This window comes from Anomaloglossus baeobatrachus, chromosome 5 (genome assembly GCF_048569485.1).
Source record: "Anomaloglossus baeobatrachus isolate aAnoBae1 chromosome 5, aAnoBae1.hap1, whole genome shotgun sequence".
NCBI classification, from domain to species: Eukaryota; Metazoa; Chordata; class Amphibia; order Anura; family Aromobatidae; genus Anomaloglossus; species Anomaloglossus baeobatrachus.
Genome location: NC_134357.1, coordinates 498,893,426 through 498,916,928, shown reverse-complemented (window position 1 = coordinate 498,916,928; position 23,503 = coordinate 498,893,426). Strand labels below are relative to the sequence as shown.

General features: G+C 47.4%; 1 protein-coding gene across 1 annotated transcript in view; it reads left to right on the top strand.

The window, feature by feature from the left end:
- The first annotated feature begins 739 nt into the window (after nt 1-739).
- The window catches only part of TRIM16 (tripartite motif containing 16), a 46,987-nt gene continuing 24,223 nt past the window's right edge, over nt 740-23,503 (top strand). Inside the window, 4 exon segments of the mRNA XM_075350779.1 lie at nt 740-811; nt 813-1,367; nt 20,439-20,534; nt 23,132-23,365. Coding sequence (XP_075206894.1) covers nt 755-811; nt 813-1,367; nt 20,439-20,534; nt 23,132-23,365 — 942 coding nt within the window. The 5' untranslated portion in view covers nt 740-754.

Sequence of the window (23,503 nt, the reverse complement as noted above, 5' to 3'; positions counted from 1 at the left end):
GATGCGACAAAAACCGCACCTGGCCTCCGCATGCGGTTTTCGCCACTGCGCATGCTCAGTAGCATGCCGCAAGCGGCAAAAACCGGACGGGCCGCATGTAAAAAACTTCTGCAAAGGATGCGGTGTTTTCACCGCATCCGTTGCATAGGTTTCACAGCCGGATTGAGCCGCACGGCTCAAACCGGATGTGTGAAAGCAGCCTTAGTTGTTCAGGACAGGAGGAGCAGCAGAGGCGTTCATGATACCTGTCCCTCTCTCCCCATTGCCCTGACTGTTGTCCTGGCTCTTTAAATGTCCATGGGGGTCAATGGAAACAGCCCCAGTGAGGAGGAACAGTGATCAAATAGTTGCCAAAATTATGACCACCCTGAATTGATTCAAGAGTGATACCAAATATGCCCACTTTTGGGCACGATTAGCTTAAAAGTTGCCCCCTTTGCAGATTGTTGGCGAGTGTGTGATCATGGGGGGTCTCATCGGGCAAACATTTTTTCATCTGTCCAGACCCCTTTAATTTTAGGAATGTTCCGCGTTTGTTTTTGCATGCTTATCTTCCAAGGTTAAAATGAACTCTGCTAAACCTTATAAAATTCTTGGGCTTGTTCTTCTTGCAGACCAGCTGATGTCAGCATTGTCCACGTCCTTGTTTTTTTGCAATTCTCATTGTTTGCTGAAGGAGCGCATGACTGGAAAGAAGGAAACCCAGGCATGTGGGATTATCTGCTGGCGCTGATTCCGGAACAGAACCGGTTAAATGCTCCGGGCTCGGTTACTCAGTCAGGTGTGGCCACCAGTAAACCTGATCTTCAGCTGGAGAGAAAGCAGAAAAGTTTGTGACTGGAGCTGGGAGCTTCTTGAACATGGCTGACACAGAAATAACCTCCAAACCGGTGTATAAATCGCAAAGCTGCGTGGAATTCTCCTCCATGGCAAACCACGGGGAGGGCAAGGTGGCCAAAAGCCGATCTGTAGAGGAGCTGAGACCACCGACTGTCACTGGATCCGCAGCTGGAGAATCGGGAACATTAGATGATCCATCCAACGAGAAGATTGAGGCGCTGACTGGTGACGAGGTTTGGTGTGACTTCTGCATGGAGACCAAAGTGAAGGCTTTGAAGACTTGTCTTACGTGCATGGTCAACTACTGCGCTGTCCACCTCAGACCCCACATAGACAACCCCAAGCTGCTCTCCCATCAGCTGGTGCCCCCTGTGAATGAGGCCGCCCTGAGATCCTGCAGCGTCCATAATAAGCCCCTGGAGTGGTTCTGTAAGGAGCATCTGATGTGCATCTGTGAGGAATGTGCCACCGGCGACCACAAAGACCATGACCCAATTCCTTGTGAGAAAGCAAGAAAGCAGGTGGAGGTAAGACGCTAACTAAAGAAAAGTGATGTCGGTGGTCCTAAACCGTAACTCTTCAACTGTTCTGGTCTTTTAGTGATGTCACTGCATCCAGCATGATGTCATGTCATAAGGTGGTTCTTCACTGTCGCATCAACAGGTTAAGACATTATTAGTGCCCCCAAAACACATGGAAAGAATGGGGGCTGTGCAACAATTGAAGTGCAACCACATCACATGCATGTTAAATCTATCATAAGAAGCATTTTACAAAAAAAAAAAAAAAAAACATTTCAGGTTTGTGGGAAATTTCTACAGAAATTTAATAACTACTTAATGCGAATAGTCAAAATGTTCTGAAATTTATGGATGCCTCAACAAGTATGTGCAGGATGTCAGGGTGACCACGCCTGACATGATGATGCTTGTTCACAGGGAAAGCACTGTTATTATCACAAAGCCAGTGACAAAGGCTACGAACTTCAAACGCTTCTATATATATATTCATAAAATGCCAAATTCATGAAAGTGTAATATCAGAATAACTACTATAACACTGGTCCCTATATGCAAGAATATAACTACTATAATACTACCCCTATGTACAAGAATATAACTATAATACTGCTCCTATATACAAGAATATAACTACTATAATACTGCCCCTATGAAGAAGAATAGAACTACTATAATACTGCCCCTATGTACAAGAATATAACTACTATAATACTACCCCTATGAAGAAGAATAGAACTACTATAATACTGCCCCTATGTACAAGAATATAACTACTATAATACTACCCCTATGAAGAAGACTAGAACTACTATAATACTGCCCCTATGTACAAGAATATAACTAGTATAATACTGCCCCCTACGTGCAAGAATATAACTACTATAATACTACCCCTATGAAGACTATAACTAGTATAATACTGCCCCCTACGTGCAAGAATATAACTAGTATAATACTGCTCCTATGTACAAGAATATAATCAGGGGTGTAGCAGCTGCAGAGAGATTTCCCGGGCCTGTGCTGCAGGAGAACCTGCCGACCCCCAGAGCCTACTTCAGCTCAATATATATTTGAGGGCACACATTCAGCTGAAGTGTGTGGAGCCACAGAAACCTGTCTGATTGTGCCAATGAGAGGCCTACAACTCACATCAGCATGCCAGGCATTGGTGTTGTGACAGTGACGTCATACGTCACAATAGCAGGCATGCTGATGACAGCTGTCGGCCACTGTGTTGGCTACAGGAGAAGATGCCATGCATCGTGGGAGAGTAGAAGTGTGTGTGTGTGTGTGTGTGTGTGTGTGTGTGTGTGTGTGTGTGTGTGTGGGGTAAAGAACAGCAGCAGGAAGGGGCCAAGATGGAGGGCATATATACCAGGATGAGGGACATATATACCCATACATCTGACCAACATGCAGATAAACAGGTCTAAATTTTGAATCTGGGCGTATCAGCCTCTAGTTATGCTACTGAACGTAACTACTTTAACACCTGCACAGAGATATCTATCTAATGTGTGTGTGTGTGTGTGTGTGTGTGTGTGTGTGTGTGTGTGTGTGTGTGTGTGTGTATATATATATAGATAGATATATTTATACAAACACACACATACATATATATTATAGTGGCCCGATTCTAACGCATCGGGTATTCTAGAATTTACGTGTTGTGTAGTTAATGTATGATTTTTGATATATAGATATAGATGTTGTTGTGTGTAGTTGCCAGTGTTTGTGCAGGGCGCTGTAAATGTTCTGGGTGTTGTCTGGGTGGGGGGTGTGTGAGAGCGGTGTTGTGTGTGTGTGTGTTTGTGTGTGTGTGTGTTGCGTTATTTGTGGAGCGCTGTGTGTGTTGCGCGGTTTGTGTGGGTGTGGAGTGCGTGTGTTTGTTTTGGGGAGGTATCTTTTTTGCAGTGTGTGTGTTGCGCGGTATGTGCGTATATTTATGTATGCCGCGGTGTTTGTGTGGGTGTTTGTGTGTGTTTTGGGGGAGGTGTGCACCCCCCATCGTGTTCCATCTCCCATCGTGTTCAATCCCCCATGCTGGGGCCGCCGGGGGTGGGTCCGAGCGTGGCAACGGGGGCGGGGCTGAGCGGGCGAGGCGTCAGCGTATGCCGGCTCCCTGCACATGTGTACCGGGAGGCGGTGTACGCTGGTAACCATGATACACATCGCGTAACTATAGGAAGCGCTTCCCTTAGTTACCCGATGTGTATCATGGTTACCAGCGTACATCGGCTCCGTCACGATCCCAGCATCGCAAGGGGGCCGAGTGTGGCAGGGGCGAGCGGGCGAGGCGTCAGCGTATGCCGGCTCCCTGCACATGTGTACGCTGGAGCGGGCGATGCGTGCGGAGGGCCGGGGCGAGCGGCTAATCCATGCGGGGGGCGGGGCTGGCCAATCTGTGGGGGGGGCAGGCCGAGCCCAGCGGCCAATCCGACAGTTGTCACTGTAACGACACTGTCACGGTGACACAATTTTGGAGCAAGACAGACAGAATAAGGCAAATATATTATGGGACTCTTTACTGTTTTAAAAAGTGGTCTCCAACTGATAGAGCTCATATAAAGCAATAAAATCAGATCTTCACCCTCCCCAGCTCATGCCATCTATATCGGCAGTGCTGTTGAGTTGAATTATGGGGAGATAAGGTATGCACACCAGTGACTATGGAAGGGGAATACATGAAATGGCAGAAATTGCTGTGTGAATACTGACATGAAAAATCCAATAGTTATATGTAAGAGTGAAAATGTGAAAAATGGAATCTGCATTACTGCCATGAACATATGAATCAAGAGAAATTTAGCTACTGAATTGATCAATGCAATAGAGCCCCAACACTACGCCAAAGTATTTCTCTACAGACTTAGAATGGAGTTCCAAACGTTATTCCTATTTGTTAGTATTTTTTCGTTTGTGAACCCTCCCCATACACACCTATTGCCAATCCATATCATATGCATAAATAGCCTGGGTCTCAGCTTCCCATACACGGTAAGTTTTTTAACTGCATGAGAGGACACACACAAGCTAGGGACCCCAACGTAGAGAAATACTTTGGCGTAGTGTTGGGGCTCTTCTGCATTGATCAATTCAGTAGCTAAATTTCTCTTGATTCATATATTCATGGCAGTAATGCAGATTCCATTTTTCACATTTTCAATCTTACATATAGCTATTGGATTTTTCAAGTCAGTATTCACACAGCAGTTTCTGCTATTACATGTATTCCCCTTACATAGTCACTGGTGTGCATACCTTATCTCCCCATAGTGATGTTTTTTAGGTTTTTGCACCCAGTTCAGACTTAGAATGGTGTTCCAAACGTTATTCCTTACTGTTGAGTTGAATGACTGGCTGCAGCGGTGATGTGAGCCGTCACTGTGATTTCGCCACTGCTGGCAAAACACTGAGGCAGAAGGTACAGTAGATGCAAATTATCCTCAAGAAGTAGGCATTGACTTCTGGAATCTTCCCATGGTAGACCCTGGATGGGGCGACGGTTCGGATGAGACCAGGATCCTGTTTATGCTCCGCACACAAGGATGTGGCAGTTTGTGAATATGGTAAAATTGTTTGATGAATCAGTGTTACACAACGTGATAGCAGCCATCATTTCTTGGAAAATGGGACATTGTTTTTCAGTATTTTTTTGTAAACCTAAACCCTTTATAAACAGGTGTGACTGTCCATGAAAATAGGTCATCTTTACGGGTTAACTAGCAGTAATCGGCTTCAGGTGAGGGCGCGGCGCCGGCTCTGGTTCCAATAATGGTGCACTAAGAAGCCACTTTGAGTGTACAGGGCTGAATCATGGCTTCTGGAGAAAGGTAAGCCCAGCTAAAACCCTGGCAGACTAGAGCAGACAGTATAATATCACTAAACTAGTTTTGGGTGGAGATTCCCACTATTATTCAAAGCTTATTAGCTACAAATTAGTCATTCATCATCATCTCGCTCAATTGGAGATGACCGAATTGGTTCGTGTGACCATGGTTCGGGTCGGACCTCTCTGGACGTGGACAGGAGCTGCTCAAGTTTCCTTACCCTCCTCCCAGGCTTGGCTTGTGATGAGACGTTACCTGAGGGCCACATCGATAATGTCAGGTCCATGTTGGGGAATCGGGAAGCTCAATAAATTTGGGCAGCTCCTGTCCATAGCCAGAGAAGAGTGACTATTGACCGGGGACCATGGTCGCGAGAAGCGATCTGCTCAGCTCTAGTACCAATCAGTAAATGGTTTTGTCTCCTTGTTTCATAGGTAAAGTTGCTAAAAACTTGTGTGACGCCCTGGCAAAACCAGGTAGTCACAGAAAGGCCCCCTCATAACACCATCCCTCACTTAGGTGACACACAGCCGACCTGAAACCCTAGTCACCCCCCTTAGGGAAAAACAGGCACGCTAGTGGGCAGGACCAGGCGGTAAGGAAATGCCCACCTCAGGGTCTAGACAGCCCGGGGCGGGAAAACAGTCAGTTCAAGCCTAGATGAGTTTTGTAGTTAAAGTTGAGAGGAGTGCGGGCTGGAGCTCGGTGTAGCTCCAGCAGAGGAAGTTCAAGTTGAACGGTGCCAGGGTCGGAACCCTGGTGCCTTTTGGCTAGGTGGCAGACGGTGGTCTCCGTCAGCAGGAGACTGGAAGACGGCTCGGCAGATCCGAGGTGGACCGGGACAGGGTTGTAGCCTGCCGGTACCGACACGGAGAACTGACCCGGAAACCGTAGCACAGAGGGGGTACTCAGACCCTGAAGCCAGGACCGAAACCAGCAGCCTAGCTAATTAACTAATTGAGGGGAGGATTATAGGTCCTGTCCCACCCAGAGTCCCTAAGAGAAAACAACAGCACACCGATAGGGATAAGGCCATCGCCAGGGCCCATAGATCCCACGGGCCAGCGTCTGCGGGCACGGCTGCTTAGGCCACATCCAGCCGGGGGCGGACTCCTGAGTTCCTGACCAGGCAGTCCACAATACACAAAGCAAGTGCAGAGGAAAGGACAGCGACCACCAGCCTGGGTGGGGGACCTGAATGCAACCGGCCGTGGCGGCTGGCCACGAGCACTTTGGTTTACCAAAAGACTCATGTGATTCCTTTACTGTGAGTAAGCCGGCCCTTGCCATCGCTATACCCTGCACAAAGACACTGGGTCCCGGGGCGACCATCCCTACCCACAGAGGGGTTAACATCCAGCTGCCACTACTTCTCCCCCGGGTGCCCCACAACAGCAGCGGTGGTGTCCCACACACTGTGGGTGGCGTCACGAACCTAATACGGACTAGCCCGTACATCTACGTCCCCCTTTTTAATTTTGAGTGTCCCCGGGACTCCCGGGTCCGGAGACCTTCGAACCACCCACAGAAGGCCCAGATCCGAGCAGCGGCGGCTGCTGACACGGGGGCGGCACACTTGGAAAAACAATTGTTTTTAGCAACTTTACCTATGAAACAAGAGGAGACAAAACCTCTCCAATGTCAAGAACGGAAGAATTTTTAATCCTATAGTTTACAGCTCATTACCTAGATTACCGACCACCTCTATCATTCGTGGCCAGATTCCTAAGAAGGGAGCGCAGTAAGCTCTTTGCTTTACAGCTTGTAAGCGCTGCTCCCCAAGCTGGCCAGATTGCTGGATCTCAGTCTCGCAGGGCTGGCGTTGGGGAGGGGACTGGTTAATTGCCCAGGGCCTCCACTCCCTTGCGAGTCTCCAGGGTCTATAGCGGGAGCTTTTTTTCTTTTTTTTTTTTTACATTTATTGTGCTCACTTATTAATTCCACAGCGCTTTACAGATGTGATCAGGAGCTACACTGATACCATTACAACAATAGAAACCAAAACACCTATACTGCTATCACTGTATTTAGAAAAGTTACATCTCTCAAAATATAATGTAGATTAAACCGATAAGTAAACTGTGTATTGAGAAAAAAAAAACAGAATTATGGGGATCCTTTGGGCCGCCGTGATATTGCAATAAGAGGCGATCATAACATCGTATCTGTCCCAAAACTGAATCAGTAAAAATATCAGGTCAGTGCGCAAATACAAATAATAAGCCATCACTTAGCCCCAGATCCCGAAAAATTAGAACGCTACGAGTCTCAGAAAATGTGTGTGTGTATATATGTATATATATATATATGTGTATATATATATAATATATATATATATATATATATATATATATATATATATATATATATATATATATATATATATATATATATATATATATATATATATAATATATATATATATAATTTTTTTTTTTTTTATTAAAGTCATAAAAAAAATTCTAAAATTTTTAAAAATAAAAAAAATGTTATTTTATTTTACACATTTAAGAATTTATTGTTTACAATATAATTATATATACATATAATTATATTGTAAACAATAAAATCTTAAATGTGTAAAATAAAATAAAAAATTTTTTATTTTTAAAAATGTTAGAATTTTTTTTATGACTTTAATAAAAAAAAAAAAAAAAATATATATATATATATATATAGATATATATATATATATATATATATATATATATATATATATATATATATATATATATATATATATATATATATATATATATATATATATATATATATATATATATATATATATATATATATATATATATATATATATATATATATATATATATATATATATATATATATATATATATATATATATATAATTTTAGTGAGGGAAAAAAAAATGGAACATCGCTCGGGGGGGAAGGGTTTAAAATCCTTGTAATCTCCTTGTAATTCTTCAGATGTTCATGATGGGTTTACTAATAAAATAATCATCTATAAAATGTAATTAGGGTTAGATAATGCCTTAATTCCTAAATCTTTAGACAGTTATCAGACCGTCCAAGATAACATTCCCACCAGTGACTCCATAACACAAGGCAGGAAGTGTTGTCATAGGGATTTTGGAAATTCAGAATGTGTCTTAGTAATTCAACTTTAACTTTTTCTTTTCACAAAAATAAAACAAAACTTTAAGATGAAGTATATAGAAGCTCTTAACCCCTTCAGCACCTTGTGATGTTGTTTTTTTGGTTTTTTTTTTGTTTTGTCTTCAATTAGATTAGTGAAAAAAAACAACCCAAAACTCTAGTCACCATTTTCTGAGACCCACAATTTTTTTTTTTTTGCTCTAATTATAGTATTCTCTAACTGTTACTTGTTTGTATATGAACCTCCTGAATTTTAAAGCGCTGCGGAATATGTTGGCACTATAGAAATAAAGATATATTATGACAATCGCTCATCCACCCATGGCTGTTAGAGGCAGATGTTGGAGGATCAGATTAGCCGACGTGCAGGGAAAGATGCAGTCTCTGTATGTGAGCCCGCATCAAAGACAGGGACACGACCTATGACGTCATAGGTTGTAAAGGGGTTAAATGTAGATGATCCTATGAAAATGTTCTTCTTACTGACTCTCCAGTTTGGAAAACCTATTTTATTAAACATTCCTAGGTAATTTTTAAGATAAGGAGTCCTGTGTGCAGAATCCCCATCTCAAGGTCAGAGTATAAGGTGTTACAGAGAGCGTCTGGGAATAGACGGGCGTGTGTGGTGGAGCCTAGAATGTATGGAATCTATAGAATTATGGTGGTGTGTGTGTTATATAATGTATAATCACCAGCAGCGTATAGCCTGGTGATTACATGGTGGCATGGGCCCCCTGACAGTATGTTTATAGGTGTTTCAAGTTTAAGTTGTGGCATTGAGCGGTGCCAAATTCAGTATGGGGAATGAAGGGTTAATTCCCTTCATGTGGTAACACGAGCAGGCTGCTGTGATTGGTCAGCCTGCTGCGTGGTGGTAATGGAAGTTGTTATGATGGGAATTTATGGGGTTAATCTGCCCCCTGTGAGTAACGCGAGCAGGCTGTGTGATTGGTCAGCCTGCTGCGCGCCAATTTTAAAGTCTGTCATTGGTGGACAGAGGTAAATATGCAGGAGACTTGCCTTTATAAGGAGCCAGCTGTGAGCCAGCTGTGTCAGTTTCCAGCTGTGAAGAAAGAAGAATCCAGATGGAGTCCCTCCTGGAGAAGATGATGGCTCGGGTCGGCGCAGCGGACGGCGAGGAGTGGCTGAAGAGGTGTCTGGCGCCGGTGAACGAAGCCGCCGAAGTGGTCCTGGATCCAGCTTCGGATCTCGCCGGCGTTCCTGCGCGGAGGGAAGAACTTCTGCGGCCCGGAGAAGGAGAAGACGTCCGGAGATCCCTGCGGAAGAAGAGGAAGAAGAGCGACGTCTACTCACCGCCTGCATCATGTTCTCAGCGGTCCGGCGGAGGGAGGAAGAGGTCGGCATCTGCTCGCGGTCGGCGCGGCGATGGGAGGAAGACGCCGGAGACATCGGGAGAGGCGGGAGTTCCGGCGAGAGGAGGGTCCGGAGCATCGCGAGACCGCCCAAGAAGCCGACGAGATTTGGCCGCGTCATCAGGGCGCGACTCCCAGAAGGCTCGGCGGGCGATTATCCCGGAAGTCGCCGTCGGGAGTTCCGCTCCGGCTGTTGTGGCCGGGTATAGCGGAGATCCTGGGTCGCTCACGGGCCTGTACGCGCCGCCAGCCCCATTGCAAAAGAGCTCAGCTGGGGCTTTGGCGGCGGCGACGCAGGTCTGGAGCTCGACAGAAGAATCCGAAGAGGACGTCGCAGCGAGCGGAGGTCGTCAACCCCAGTACAGCGCGTTGGATGGACCCGGGAGCGGAGGACATGGTGAGAGCCCCCTTGCTGGAGCACCCAATGTTAATTGTGTAAAGGACATGGTCATTAGGACTTTGTCTGAACTGCTTGGGGGCCATGTAGTGCTACCCCAGGCACCTGTTGCTGAAGTTTCTATTCAGGACAGGTTCCCTGGGGTGGCAGAGTCTCATTTAAAGGAAGCACTGACATGTGATGTTTCCCCTTTGGGTTTTCATCTCAGTGCTTCCACTAAGGAAAAGATTTGGAGACAAGAATATGTAGAGATCTTTTCTCTGTTACCGGTTGCTAGGGAGCTGCAGCATAAAGTGGAGAAACCTGATGGAAAACAAGAGGTTGAGTCAGAACGAAAGAAAAATTTTAAATCATTTTATTCATGGTTACAGGCTTTCTCCATTTATGCTGCAGTTCTTGGGGAGAAGTTTCCTAAATTGTGTAGTGGTTTGTTTCAGCACCAAGATTGTATTCTGGAGGCTTATCGTAGTTTCGGTGGCTTAGCGTGGCTGAATTACGATGAGTCTTTCAGGCAGAAGTTGGCGGTTCACCCTAATGTCAAGTGGGGTGTTAAGGATGTCGGTTTATGGCTGAATTTAATGCTGCCTCAGCGACAGAACCCTCACAGACAGCAGGTGAATGTCAATTCAAAAAGGGGGGTGTGCTTTGCATTCAATGAGTCCTCGTGCAAGTGGCAGGGTAACTGTCGCTTTCGCCATGAGTGCTCGTTTTGTGGCGGGGCTCACCCCTTGTTTAAATGTTTTAAAAAGCATGGTCAGTCCACGGTACAGCCATCTGGTGTTAGGGAGCAGTTTTTCAAAGGCTCAGACTCCAGTGAGCCTGGAAGGAATGCTCCCGTGGCTAGACCGTTTTCCAGACAGGCCGAAGGCAGCTCTGGTTCGTAGTGGGTTTCAGGCAGGTTTTCCTGTACCTTCTTTTGAAGGTATAGGTTGTAATGTAACTAAGAATTTACAATCAGTTGATAGCCATAAGGAGGTTGTCAGGGCACATATTGAAAAAGAGCTGTTGTTGGGTAGGGTGTCTGGTCCTTTTGAATTTCCTCCGTTTACAAATTTTAGGATATCACCTTTGGGGGTTGTCCCCAAGAAGGAGGTTAATTCTTTTAGGATCATACATCACCTGTCTTATCCAGCAGGTAGCTCACTGAATGATGCTATTGATCCTAATGCATCTTCGGTGAGTTACACATCCTTTGATGAGGCTGTGGATTTGCTACGGAAGTTTGGCCCGGATTGTTTCCTGGCCAAATCTGATATTAAGTCTGCCTTCCGGCTTCTGCCAATTAACCCCTTGGGTTTTAATTCTTTGGGTTTTTGTTTTGAGGGCTCTTTTTATTTTGACAGGTGCCTCCCTATGGGTTTTTCTTTATCATGTTATTATTTTGAGTCCTTTTCCACGTTTTTGCATTGGTCAGTTCAAGAGGGGTTTTCAGAGGGGGGTATGTTACATTATTTGGACGATTTCCTTTTTGTTGGTAGGTCAGGACGTTGTTTGCAATTGCTAAATAAATTTTTGGGTTTGATGAAGTTTTTTGGGGTGCCGTTAGCTCAGGATAAAACAGTTTTCCCTTGTACGGAGCTTGAGTTTTTAGGGATTGTTCTGGATTCACAAAAAATGGAATTGAGGCTCCCTGGCCAGAAGATTACGAAGTTAAAAGGCTGTATTGCGAGTTTTTTAGTGAAGAAAAAGTGTACCCTGCGAGAGCTCCAATCTCTGCTGGGTGGTTTGAACTTTGCATTAAGAATTCTGCCAATGGGGAGAGTGTTTTCCAGACGTTTGTATGATGCAACTAAGGGTGTTAGGTGTTCAGGTTCACACATTAGAATTTCGTGTGAGATGAGGAAGGATTTAAGAATTTGGTATGAATTTTTAGAAAGTTTCAACGGGATTAGCTGCGTTCAACAGGATTTTATGTTGTCTCAGGATCTCCTTTGGTTTACAGGGGTGTCTAAGGAAGTGGGGTTCGGTACGATTTTTCGTACACACTGGTGCTTTTCTTCATGGCCTTCATCTTGGTTGTCGGAAGGTTTGCTGGAGAAGCAGGTGTTATTGGAGCTTTTTCCGGTTTTTGTTTCAGTGCATATTTGGGGTAAGGAACTAGCGAATAAGAGGATTATACTCATATCGCATTGTCAAGGTTTGGTTTTTGCTTTGAACACCTTGGTGGTGAAGTGTAGGTTTCTGGGTGGTGTATTGCGCAGATTGGTTCTATTGTGTCTGAAGTGGAATATTTGGTTGAAGGCTCGTTTTGCTCCTGAGTGCAATAATGCTTCCGTTTTTTACCTCTCTTCTCAGCGGTTAGAGGAATTCAGGAAGAGTTCAGGAAAGATGGATCCCCTTTTGACTGCATGCCCGTCCCAGTTGTGGGAGGCAATTTTGGATTAGTAGCAGATTCCATTAAAAATTCTATTGCACCAGGGACTTGGAAGGCATACTCGGCTGCTTGGTTGGCATGGAATCAATTTTGTGATTCCAGGAATCTGGTTCCCCGCAAGTGTGATGTGTCGACAGCACTTGGTTTTTTGAATTTTTATGTTGGTTTAGGTTATCGTTATAATTTTTTGTATAAAAAATTTTGTGGAATTTCTTTTTTCTTAAAATTATATGGTGAGGAGTCTCTATTAAGCTTATTTGTGGTTCGGCAGGCGCTAAAGGGTTGTAAAAAAGGTTGTGTTGTGCCTGATCGCCGCAGGCCTATATCCGTGAATCTCTTAGAAAGATTATGGTTTATGTTGAGTGAAGTTTGTTTTACCAATTTTGAGTTATGTTTATTTCGTGCAGCTTTTGTGCTTTGTTTCTTCGCAGCACTCAGAATTAGTGAGTTGTTGTCCCATAGTCGGTACAACACCTCGGGTTTATATAGAAAGGATGTTTATGTATTTGACTCTTGTGCGGTGTTATTTATTAGTAGGTCCAAAATGGATCAACTTGGTAAAGGGTGTTCTGTGAAGTTGCGTGCTTTATGGGATTCATGTATATGCCCCGTCACCAATTTATGTAAATGGCTTACTGTACGGGGGGATACCCCGGGTTTGTTGTTTTTACATGTAGACGGTTCGCCTGCCACTAAGTTTCAATTTAATGCAATATTAAAAAAATGTATGGTTAAGTTGCAGCTAGATAGCTCCAACTTCTCATCACATTCTTTTCGGATCGGGGCGGCAACCGAGGCAGCAAGAGCTGGCCTCACGGGAAAAAGAATTGGTAAAATTGGCAGATGGGCGTCAAAACGCTATCAGTTGTATATACGCCCGAATTTATTATAATTAATTTATTCTGTCTCTCTCCAATTCTAGGCCCAATGGTGATTTGGCTTGTAGGCCATTCGTTTATACACTGGGCGCAGAGGAGAGCGGCTTGTAGAAGTTACACAGAAAACTTATCTTTTCAGTATGAACTGATAAATGTTTTTTGGTACGGTATAAGGGGTCTGAAATTTTCTAATTTACTTGGCACCTTAAAAGGTATGCTGTTGACTCATCCGTATCCTGACCTTATAATTTTACACATTGGAGGGAATGACTTGGGTAAAATTAAGACTTTGGACTTGTTATCTAATTTCCGCAGAGATTTTGCGTTATTAAAGAATCTTTTTCCTTATTCAGCATTGATTTTTTCTGAAATTGTTCCGAGACTGGTTTGGAATGGCCAGCTTGCCTTTTTGGAAAAAATAAGGAAACGTGTCAATCGCGACATGGCAAAATTTTTTGTTAGTTTGGGCGACTTCTCATATCGCCATAGTGATCTGGAAGGTTTTACGGTTGGCCTGTACAGGTCTGATGGGGTACATCTCTCTGACGTTGGTCTGGACATTTTTAATGTGGGTATCCAGAATATGATAGAAAAATGGCTGCGGTGTTTGGGGGGGGGCCTCGTATTGTTAATACTCGGCCGTTTGGGAAAAAATCGCCCAACTATGTTGGGTGGATTGTGGTTTTATAAGTGGTTAATGGTACTTTATGGTGGTATTTATGGAATTTTATGGTTATTGAATTTCAATAATATGGTGAATTTAATTTATCAAGTTACCAATAATAAAACACCACGGCCATTTTTATCCAAATGTCATGTGTCTGAGTATTTATTCTTTATTAATGGTAAGTTAATTGGTTATAGTGGGCTTTATGCTACCATGTGAGTGTAAAGAAATATGTGTCCTCTGTATAAAAGAGCGCATGTGTGTGTATACTATGCATGTTTATTTACGATGTATATTTTGCTACAACTTTATGCCCCCCCCCCCCCCCCCCCCAAGTAAGCGGCAGGAAGGGGAGTGGTGCACTCCTGAAGAAAGATCTTTTAAAGACACCAATAATACAATTGCACCAATCAAGAACATAAGCTGATAAGAGAACTGGTTTGGAGTGAAGTTGAGTTAGGCTATGTGCGCACGTTGCGTTTTGAACTGCAGCGTTTCAGTGCCAAATTGCATGCGTTCTGCTTCCCCAGCAAAGTCTATGAGAAGTCCAAAAATTCAATGCGCACACTGCGTTTTTAAACACAGCGTTTTGGATGCCAAAAATCGCTGTGGAAAAAAAAGCAGCATGTCACTTCTTTTGTGCGTTGTAGCTGTGTTCTCCACCCATTGAAATCAATGATGTGGATCAAAACGCAACCAAAATGCAATAGGACTGCATCTTTGTTGCGTTCCGCATGCTTTTTTGACAAGCAAAACGCAGGTCTTTTCAATGTCCGTCCCTCTCTCTCACCGATTTTCACCCGATCACTAGCGCGGCGCTGCACGGCTGTCACAAAGCTCCGGCGGCTTTTCCTCTTTTGAAAATGCCGGCCGCTCATTATTCCATCTCGTATTCCCTGCTTTCCCCACTCACCGGCGCCTATGATTGGTTGCAGTCAGACACGCACCCACGCTGAGTGACAGCTGTCTCACTACAACAAATCACAGCCGCCGGTGGGCGGGTCTATATCGTGCAGTAAAATAAAAATTAAAAAAAAAAAATGGTTCCCCCCCCCCCAAATTTGGTATCAGCCAGGGTGAAGCCACACAGCTGAAGGCTGGTATTCTCAGGATGGGGAGCCCTACGTTATGGGGAGTCCCCCAGCCTAACAATATCAGCTAGCAGCCGCCCGGAATTGCTGCATCCATTAGATGCGACAGTCCCGAGACTCTACCCGGTTCATCCCGAATTGCCCTGGTGCGGTGGCAATCGGGGTAATAAGAGTTAATGGCAGCCCATAGCTGCCACGAAGTCCTAGGTTAATCATGGCAGGCATCTCCCCGAGGTACCTTCCATGATTAACCTGTAAGTTAAAGAAAACACAACTGAAAAAATCCTTTTATTTGGAATAAAAGACAAAAAAACCCCACCCTCTTTCACCACTTTATTAATCCACAAACACCCATCCAGGTCCGGCGTAATCCCCACGACGCTCTCAGCTCTGCTACATGAAGCTGACAGGAGCGGTCACAGACCAGACCGCTCTGTCAGCTCCACGCAGCAACTGAAGTGAGCCACACGATCAGCAATAACGTCACTCGGGTTACCCGCGGCTACCGCTGGATCCTCCAACTGTGAGTGTCGCGGGCGGAAGAGGGGACGCTGCGCTCTCCCACTGCTCGGGTCCGGCTGCTGCTGCTGCTCGGTGGTGGCTCAAGCGGTGGGCTGGATCCCGGGGACTCGAGCGGCGTTTCTCGCCCGTGAGTGAAAGGGGGTGGTTTGGGTTTAGGGATATTGTCCGTGACGCCACCCACGGTTGTGGTGAAATTGGTGACACCACCGCTGCTCTGGACGGGGATCCCGGGAGCGATGACTGGGAGCAGCTTGGATGTTGGTTCTCCCCTCCGTGGGTAGGGGGGTTGATGGGCCCGGTGAGGGAGGTAGGGATGGATGGCAGGCGCGTTACGGGGCCTGGTGAGGTGCAGGGTCACGGGGGCAGCGCTGTGCCGCACGGCACGGTGGTACTCAGCCAATCATGAACACAAAGTCTCCAGTAAAACAAACTGCTGAATGTACGGGTCCCACAGATGGCTGCGGTGTTTCATCTCCCGGCAGGTTGATGGTGACTGCCTTTCCCTGCACCTGTGTAGTGTAGACGGTTCGAATGGGTTCCCAGCTTGGATATGTGCTGAAGGAGCCCCTTTTGCCCGCAGGCTGTGGCCCTGGGAACTGTAGCCTTGGCGGTGACTGTGTTTCCCTCTAACGGTTGGACTGTTGCCTTCTATCGGGACTTGGCTGCTGGGAAACCCCGGCGGTTCCCTTCGCTAACGGATTTGACAATTTCAGCGGCGACTCCTAGCCTTGTCGGCGTCCGTAAGCCCTGCCGGTTGGTGCTGACTTCTCTTTGCGTACCGGTCCGGTACCGCCGGGCCACCGCCCGTCCATGGTCCTTACGGCTAGCTCCAATAGGCCTCTCCTGCAGACGGTCACCACCGTCTGCCAACCTTGCTGTTCCGTCCGGGCCACACACCCGGACCAACTTCAGACTGCTCTTTTTCCACCTCACTTCTCCACTTCCAAACTAATCTGCTCTGCTTTTCCCGCCTCCAGGACTGTGAACTCCTCGGTGGGCGGGACCAACCGCCTGGCCCACCCCCTGGTGTGAACATCAGCCCCTGGAGGGAGGCAACAAGGATTTTTGTTTGACTTAGGTGTGCCTGACCGGGGTTTGTTGGTGTAGTACCTGTGACGTCCTGGCTTGTCCAGGGCGCCACATTCCCCCTTAGTAAAATGCAGACCGTCCGCGGGCTGCCCGTCCATCACCGGTTTTATTTTCACAACTGAAGAGATAAAACGGTAACATATAATACAAGTATATTAACTCTTCCCACATCGGGAGGCACATTTCTTAAACGTTGCTAACGGTAACGGCTTCCGCTCTCTCCCACCCAAGAAACCTGGCCCTGATGCTGCCCCTAAGCAAATGGGCAGCACCCCTTGACCCCAGTCCAGCACAAGTTACCCGAGCGGGTTCTGTCCTTTTCAGGGGACCCATGTCCATGGGGAACCCCTGAAACCCCCCGGAGGATCGCCACCGGTTGCGGTAGTGGCGGGCCTGGGCCATCTCTTTCCTCCAGGCCCATCCTCCAAATCAGCCTCTCCGGAGGCGGTAACGGTAAAGCCATAAAAACATATCTATTTACACACCACAAGTTCGTGGTTGCCCTGCCAGTTCTCGGGCTTGTCCGTAGCAGTTTCTACGCATTGGGTTGTAAACAGTCCCCACGGGGACAACAGTTGCCGGCAACGACCGGTTCTAATCAGGGTTGGTCAATCAGGTAACCTCTTCAGTTTATTCTTTCTTATCATTCACTAAAACGTTCAAAACGGTACTTTGGTGGTCCCAACGGGGACAACTTGCAACGGGACTCCGCTGCCATTACTCGGACTCTTCGGTGTCGGCCGGGGGAGGGGGCGCGGTAGACACTCGGGCCTCTTGGCTGCCCCTCAGCTTTGCATCCAACGCGAACCACCCCCTCTCCCCGCAGTGCCGGGTGTACTGCACTAGGTCTCCTGGCATTAGGTTGCGGCCCGGGTGTTCCTCCGGCAGGTGGGCTTTGACATCCCACTGGGCTACAAAGACTTCGGCCTCCAGGCCCGGCTCGTCGATAAAGCCATAGCCCCGGCGGACATCAAACCGCCTCACCTGCCCTTCGTAGAGTGGGCCCCGGACACGGAAGGTCGCTTGGCAGAGGCTTTCCTTTTCCCGGATTGTGCGGGCCACCAACTCCGCCTTCTTTCTCTCCCTCTCGATGATCTCCGGGCCCAGCGGCGTCTGCTCCCTGTCCCAATACGGGGCTGCTGCGAGCTCCGGCGCACGGGTCGGGCCCCGCGAGACCTTCTGGACATTGCCCACCACTGGCAATCTGGATGGAAGGTCCCGCGGTGACTTGGCCTGGGGTGCTGCCCTGCAGCGGCAACCCGGCGCAACCTCAGCCGAGGTGTGGGGGATGGGCGCAGGGGTCCTCTTCCGCTGGGCCTCCTGCACGGAGTGGCCTGTCTGCTCCGGCTCTGAAGAAGTCTCCGCAGATGCCTCCGGTTCAGGCTTCGGCACCTTCCACAGAAGTAGTTCCGCTCAGTCATGGGCTCCGGCTGCAGGCCGATCCGCCTGGGCGGACGTGCGGGGTACCGGTGGCGGTGGTAGCGGGCCTAGTGGTGGGGTCGCGGCAGCCAACACGGGTAGCAGGGGAGGTAGCAGGGCGAGCGGGTATGGACCGGGTCCCTCGGCCGCAATGACCGACCCACTAGGGGTACAGGGGCGTGGGTCATTCACCCTCCCTTCCGAAACTCCCTCCTCCTCACGTCTTTGTACGGTCGCCACAACCTCCGCCATGTCGGCCTCCCACTCCTCCAAGAGGAGTTGCATTTTGACCTGCAGCCGTTGTTGAAGCTGAGCGGTCCGGACCTCCACCCACGCCGCGGTTCCAGGCGCGGGGGCTACGGTGCTGTGGGACGGCATATACATGGCTCCGGCGGCCTCTTCCAGGAACCAGCAACAAGATGGCCGCAGGGTCCTGGCGTCCCTGCTTTTATAGCCACGGGCTACATGCGGCCAGACGCCATCAGTCCCCCTTAGTCTCTTTCCGGCTCCTCCTCTACAGGGGCGGGGTTTTGATTTTTGCGCCTCCACTGCTCGAGGAGACGCTCGAGCGGGGACTTTTCGTGCCCAAGATGGCGGCTTCTCAAATTTTTCGGCCGGGCACCTCCGGCGGTCACAAGGCGCACCTCTACCAGATGGCAGAGCGGTAAGATCCTGTTTGTGACGCCAAGTTGTCGCGGGCGGAGGAGGGGACGCTGCGCTCTCCCACTGCTCGGGTCCGGCTGCTGCTGCTGCTCGGTGGTGGCTCGAGCGGTGGGCCGGATCCCGGGGACTCGAGCGGCGTTCCTCGCCCGTGAGTGAAAGGGTGTGGTTTGGGTTTAGGGATATTGTCCGTGACGCCACCCACGGTTGTGGTGAAATTGGTGACACTACCGCTGCTCTGGATGGGGATCCCGGGAGCGATGACGGGAAGCAGCTTGGATGTTGATTCTCCCCTCCGTGGATAGAGGGGTTGATTGTCCCGGGGCCCGGTGAGGGAGGTAGGGATGGATGGCAGGCGGGTTACGGGGCCTGGTGAGGTGCAGGGTTGCGGGGGCAGCGCTGTGCCGCACGGCACGGTGGTACTCACTCAGCCAATCATGAACACAAAGTCTCTGGTAAAACAAACGGCTGGATGGACGGGTCCCACAGACGGCTGCGGTGTTTCTCCTCCCGGCAGGTTGATGGTGACTGCCTTTCCCTGCACCTGTGTAGTGTAGACGGTTCCAATGGGTTCCCACCGGTAACCCGCTCCCCAGCCTTGGCGGTGACTGTGTTTCCCTCTAACGGTTGGACTGTTGCCTTCTATCGGGACTTGGCTGCTGGGAAACCCCGGAGGTTCCCTTCGCTAATGGATTTGACAATTTCAGCGGCGACTCCTAGCCTTGTCGGGGTCCGTAAGCCCTGCCGGTTGGTGCTGGCTTCTCTTTGCGTACCGGTCCGGTACCGCCGGGCCACCGCCCGTCCACGATCCTTACGGCTAGCTCCAATAGGCCTCTCCTGCAGACGGTCACCACCGTCTGCCAACCTTGCTGTTCCGTCCGGGCCACACACCCGGACCAACTTCAGACTGCTCTTTTTCCACCTCACTTCTCCACTTCCAAACTAATCTGCTCTGCTTTTCCCGCCTCCAGGACTGTGAACTCCTCGGTCGGCGGGACCAACCGCCTGGCCCACCCCCTGGTGTGAACATCAGCCCCTGGAGGGAGGCAACAAGGATTTTTGCTTGACTTAGGTGTGCCTGACCGGGGTGTGGGGTGTGTTGGTGTAGTACCTGTGACGTCCTGGCTTGTCCAGGGCGCCACAACAGCAAGTCACCTGAGTGACTAAAGTGATCAGCGCTGCTGACTTTAGTCACTCAGGGAATTTGCGGTCACCGGTGAGTCCTTCACGGGTGACCGCTAATCAGGACGCGACACACAGAGCCGCAGTATGACAATTAAGTCGGGTGAAGTTCATTCTCATGGCGCGACTGTCTGTGTCTGCTGTCAGCGGGCATGTAGCGGAACTCAATTGCCGTGGGACCACACTGCAAAAAATGCATCCAAAATGCATGCGTTTTGGATTCATTTTTTTTGACAAATGCAATGTTTACAGTTTTAGAGGGTGCTTTATTTTCTGCACAGAACGCAATGTGCGCACATACCCTTATTCTCATGTATTGGAGGTGATGGGGCAGAATGTATGACATAGGGTAGTGTCTTCATTGTTCACTATTTTCTTAGACTGATTTGTTGGAAATAACTCAGTGGAAAAGCTTGCATGCACCAGTGAATAACCAGTATCCTCTTTCATTTCTTCAGGCAGAAGTTCAAGACATAGTCACAGAATATGACACGAAGCTGAAATGTGCGGAGCACTCAATCATCAAACTGGAGGCGAACACAACGTCTATACAGGTAGCGTGAACAATCGTCTGTGAAGATGTCCTGACCATGCCTGACGGACAAACTGTGAGGGAGCCAGACCAAAATGGCCATGGCTGATGGACAAACTGTGAGGGAGCCAGACCAAAATGGCCATGGCTGATGGACAAACTGTGAGGGAGCCAGACCAAAATGACCATGGCTGATGGACAAACTGTGAGGGAGCCATACCAAAATGATCAGAGTGGGTGAGCTGGGAGAGAGTTTTAGTCCAGGATTACAATAGACGTGATACGTAGACCTTCTACTAGGGAAAGCGACTAGTTTAAAAGGGTTGGATCAGAGTAGAAACAATTTTTGGGTGGGGAACATGGATTGTTTGACAAATACCTACTGGAGGAATACTCCCCTTGCAGCACCCCTGTAGACCCAGCGCAGGCAGCTCTGCATGTCTTGATGGTTCTAATAAATGCCGATAGATTATTCAGCCGCTGTCACGTCTGCAGATTAAAGATCTTCACGTAGATTAAGAGGACTAGGAGACAGACGTTCTGGTAGGCCGAGCTGCTGTGAAGGAGTAGTAGTTCCACATGTGATAATGCTTCAAGCAGCTTTTATTTAAGAGTCTCAGGTTCGTATCAAACACTTTCTTAAAACTAAACTACATATGAACATCAATACAACAAGAAGGGGTTTAAATACACAAGGGGCGGCTATATTAAAAGAAATGCCCACCTTGGCGTGAATGAGGTGCGCTTTATACAAAAGCTTGTAATAACTTGAAATGACAGAATAGACTTGAAGACATATGGTCATTACTGCCGTCCTTAAGACATAATAGACTACGAAATTCCTTTTAAAATGAATTAAAAACGGATAAAAAGTATAAGAAATACCAACTTCCAAAATGCTATCAGGGGAAAAAAAGAGTACTAGAGCTCTGTGGATGGCAGTGATAGGCTCCCTCACAACAAGTGATCAAAGAAGCAGACCAGCAGATATTTAACTCTTACTAGCCTGCCTATGAATCAGCACACATCAGGTCGATGCCTGAGTCTGCCTGCGTTGCTCCTTGACACCAGAGAATCTCTCAGGCAGAGTGTGCGTATCCACAATCTGAACAGGACCTGACGACACCATGAAAGTCGGCAAAATTAGAGAAAATTTGTGTCTGACAGAAAATAACCAATTCCATTAGATTCAGGGAGGGGAAGTGGTTTGTATTTATTAGTCATGTTGGTGTTCACATAGTAGTAACTGTTTCATTAAACTTATCATTTTACTTGCTGCCTGATCAGCCATATTGGTACGTTTTACATATAAACAATGAATCAGTCCTGAGGCGACGTTCTTCACAATGGTGCTCCATTGTTTCTCCGGAAAAGGAGATGGGCGCTTTATTTTCAAACCGCGAAGGGAGAGTTTCTCCTTTAGATAAATGTTGGGAAACCTTGCCTCCAAGCTGTGGTGAAGATCCTCCTTTAGGTTCCTCTAGTTCCATAAATCATTTAGTCACGGTAATGGTCTCTTCTTCCGTCAACTTCTGTGTGTTGCCCATGTTCACACTAGTGCAAATGTCAGGATTACCTGTACGCTGAAGAACAATTCTTTCTCTGGTAGAGATACGCTAGTGAAAGCAATCCAATTCTTTCCAGATAATTTGCCTTGGCTACTGTAGTCTCAAATAACGTCTGTTAGTCATTTCTGGTGAGTCACCTTCTCAAAGGCTATTCTTTTGTATAAAGCACACCTCATTCACGCCCTGGTGGGCATTTCTTTCAATATTGAAGTCGCTTTGGGGAATTTATACCCCTCCTTGCTGTATTGATCTTCATATGAATGACATAAGACACATTTGCACTCTGAAATGCTAATGCATGAAAACCATGAATGGAAGAGTATAGACCTGCATTACTGCAACATGAAATCTAAGAAAAATTGAGATATGGAGCATGAAAAAAAAAAACCTGCCATTTCTATATCTGCCCAGTAGCCACGTCAAGGCATACCTCGTATACTGGGTACCTACTCTGAACTGAAGCCTCCCTCTGAGTTTAAAAACCTCCTGTGTATATGTGTGTATGCTTTAAATCTAAGCCTCCCTGACCCCTGTCTGATACTCGCTCACCTTCTGGGGTTTTCATCTTCTTTTGCCTCCACTTTGGTCAGTCTTAAGGGATTTGTGACCTACCGGCAGCTCCAGTGTTTCATGGAGCGCGTTCAAGGCCACAACTGAATACAAGTCTGAGAGCCTTGTTCTGGCTCTCATAGACTTGCATTGAGGTCTTGTGACATAACTTATGATTTCCGGCTAGTCAGAAATTATGGTCACAAGATGGCGCTGAAGGTAAAAGGTGAAAATGCCAGATGGTGAGTATAAGACTGGGGGCTTACATTTAAAGCACCACTCACTGTCATGCCAGAATAGAAGTGGAGGTTTCCAAAAGAGTCACCAAATCGTGGTCCTGCGGAAACCTTCCGGAAACAAATGTTCTGGATGCCACCTGGCTGAAATTGGAAAGTCTGTCAAGCCCCAATGACTTTATCTTGAGTTCACTGTAGGTCCAGGTGATAACTTGGTGTCCCAAGTTGAATTTTGGTAGAACCTTTCTCTTTTTGTGTATTTGCAGAACTCCGTCGCGGAGGCCAAACGAGCAACAGATCTGCAATTCGAAGAACTTCATGATGCCGTGAAGAAGGCTCATTCCAAAGTGCTAGAGTTCCTGGAGCATCGAGAGCGGGCGGCCATCAACCAGGCCGACGGTATCAAGACCCACCTGGAGCAGAAATGCAATGAACTTCGGAAGATTAAAGCCAAGGTGGAGAGGATTGCAAATCACTCAAACGACTTCTGCTTACTTCAGGTATGATGTGTGTGTGTGTGTGAACATCGAGGCAATAATTAGTCACTGTTAGAGCTGGGCAGACTCGCAAAAAACCTAGCTCATTTGTTATAAAAATCAGTTTCCGGTACCCATTTAAGTCTATGGGAACCAGAATCC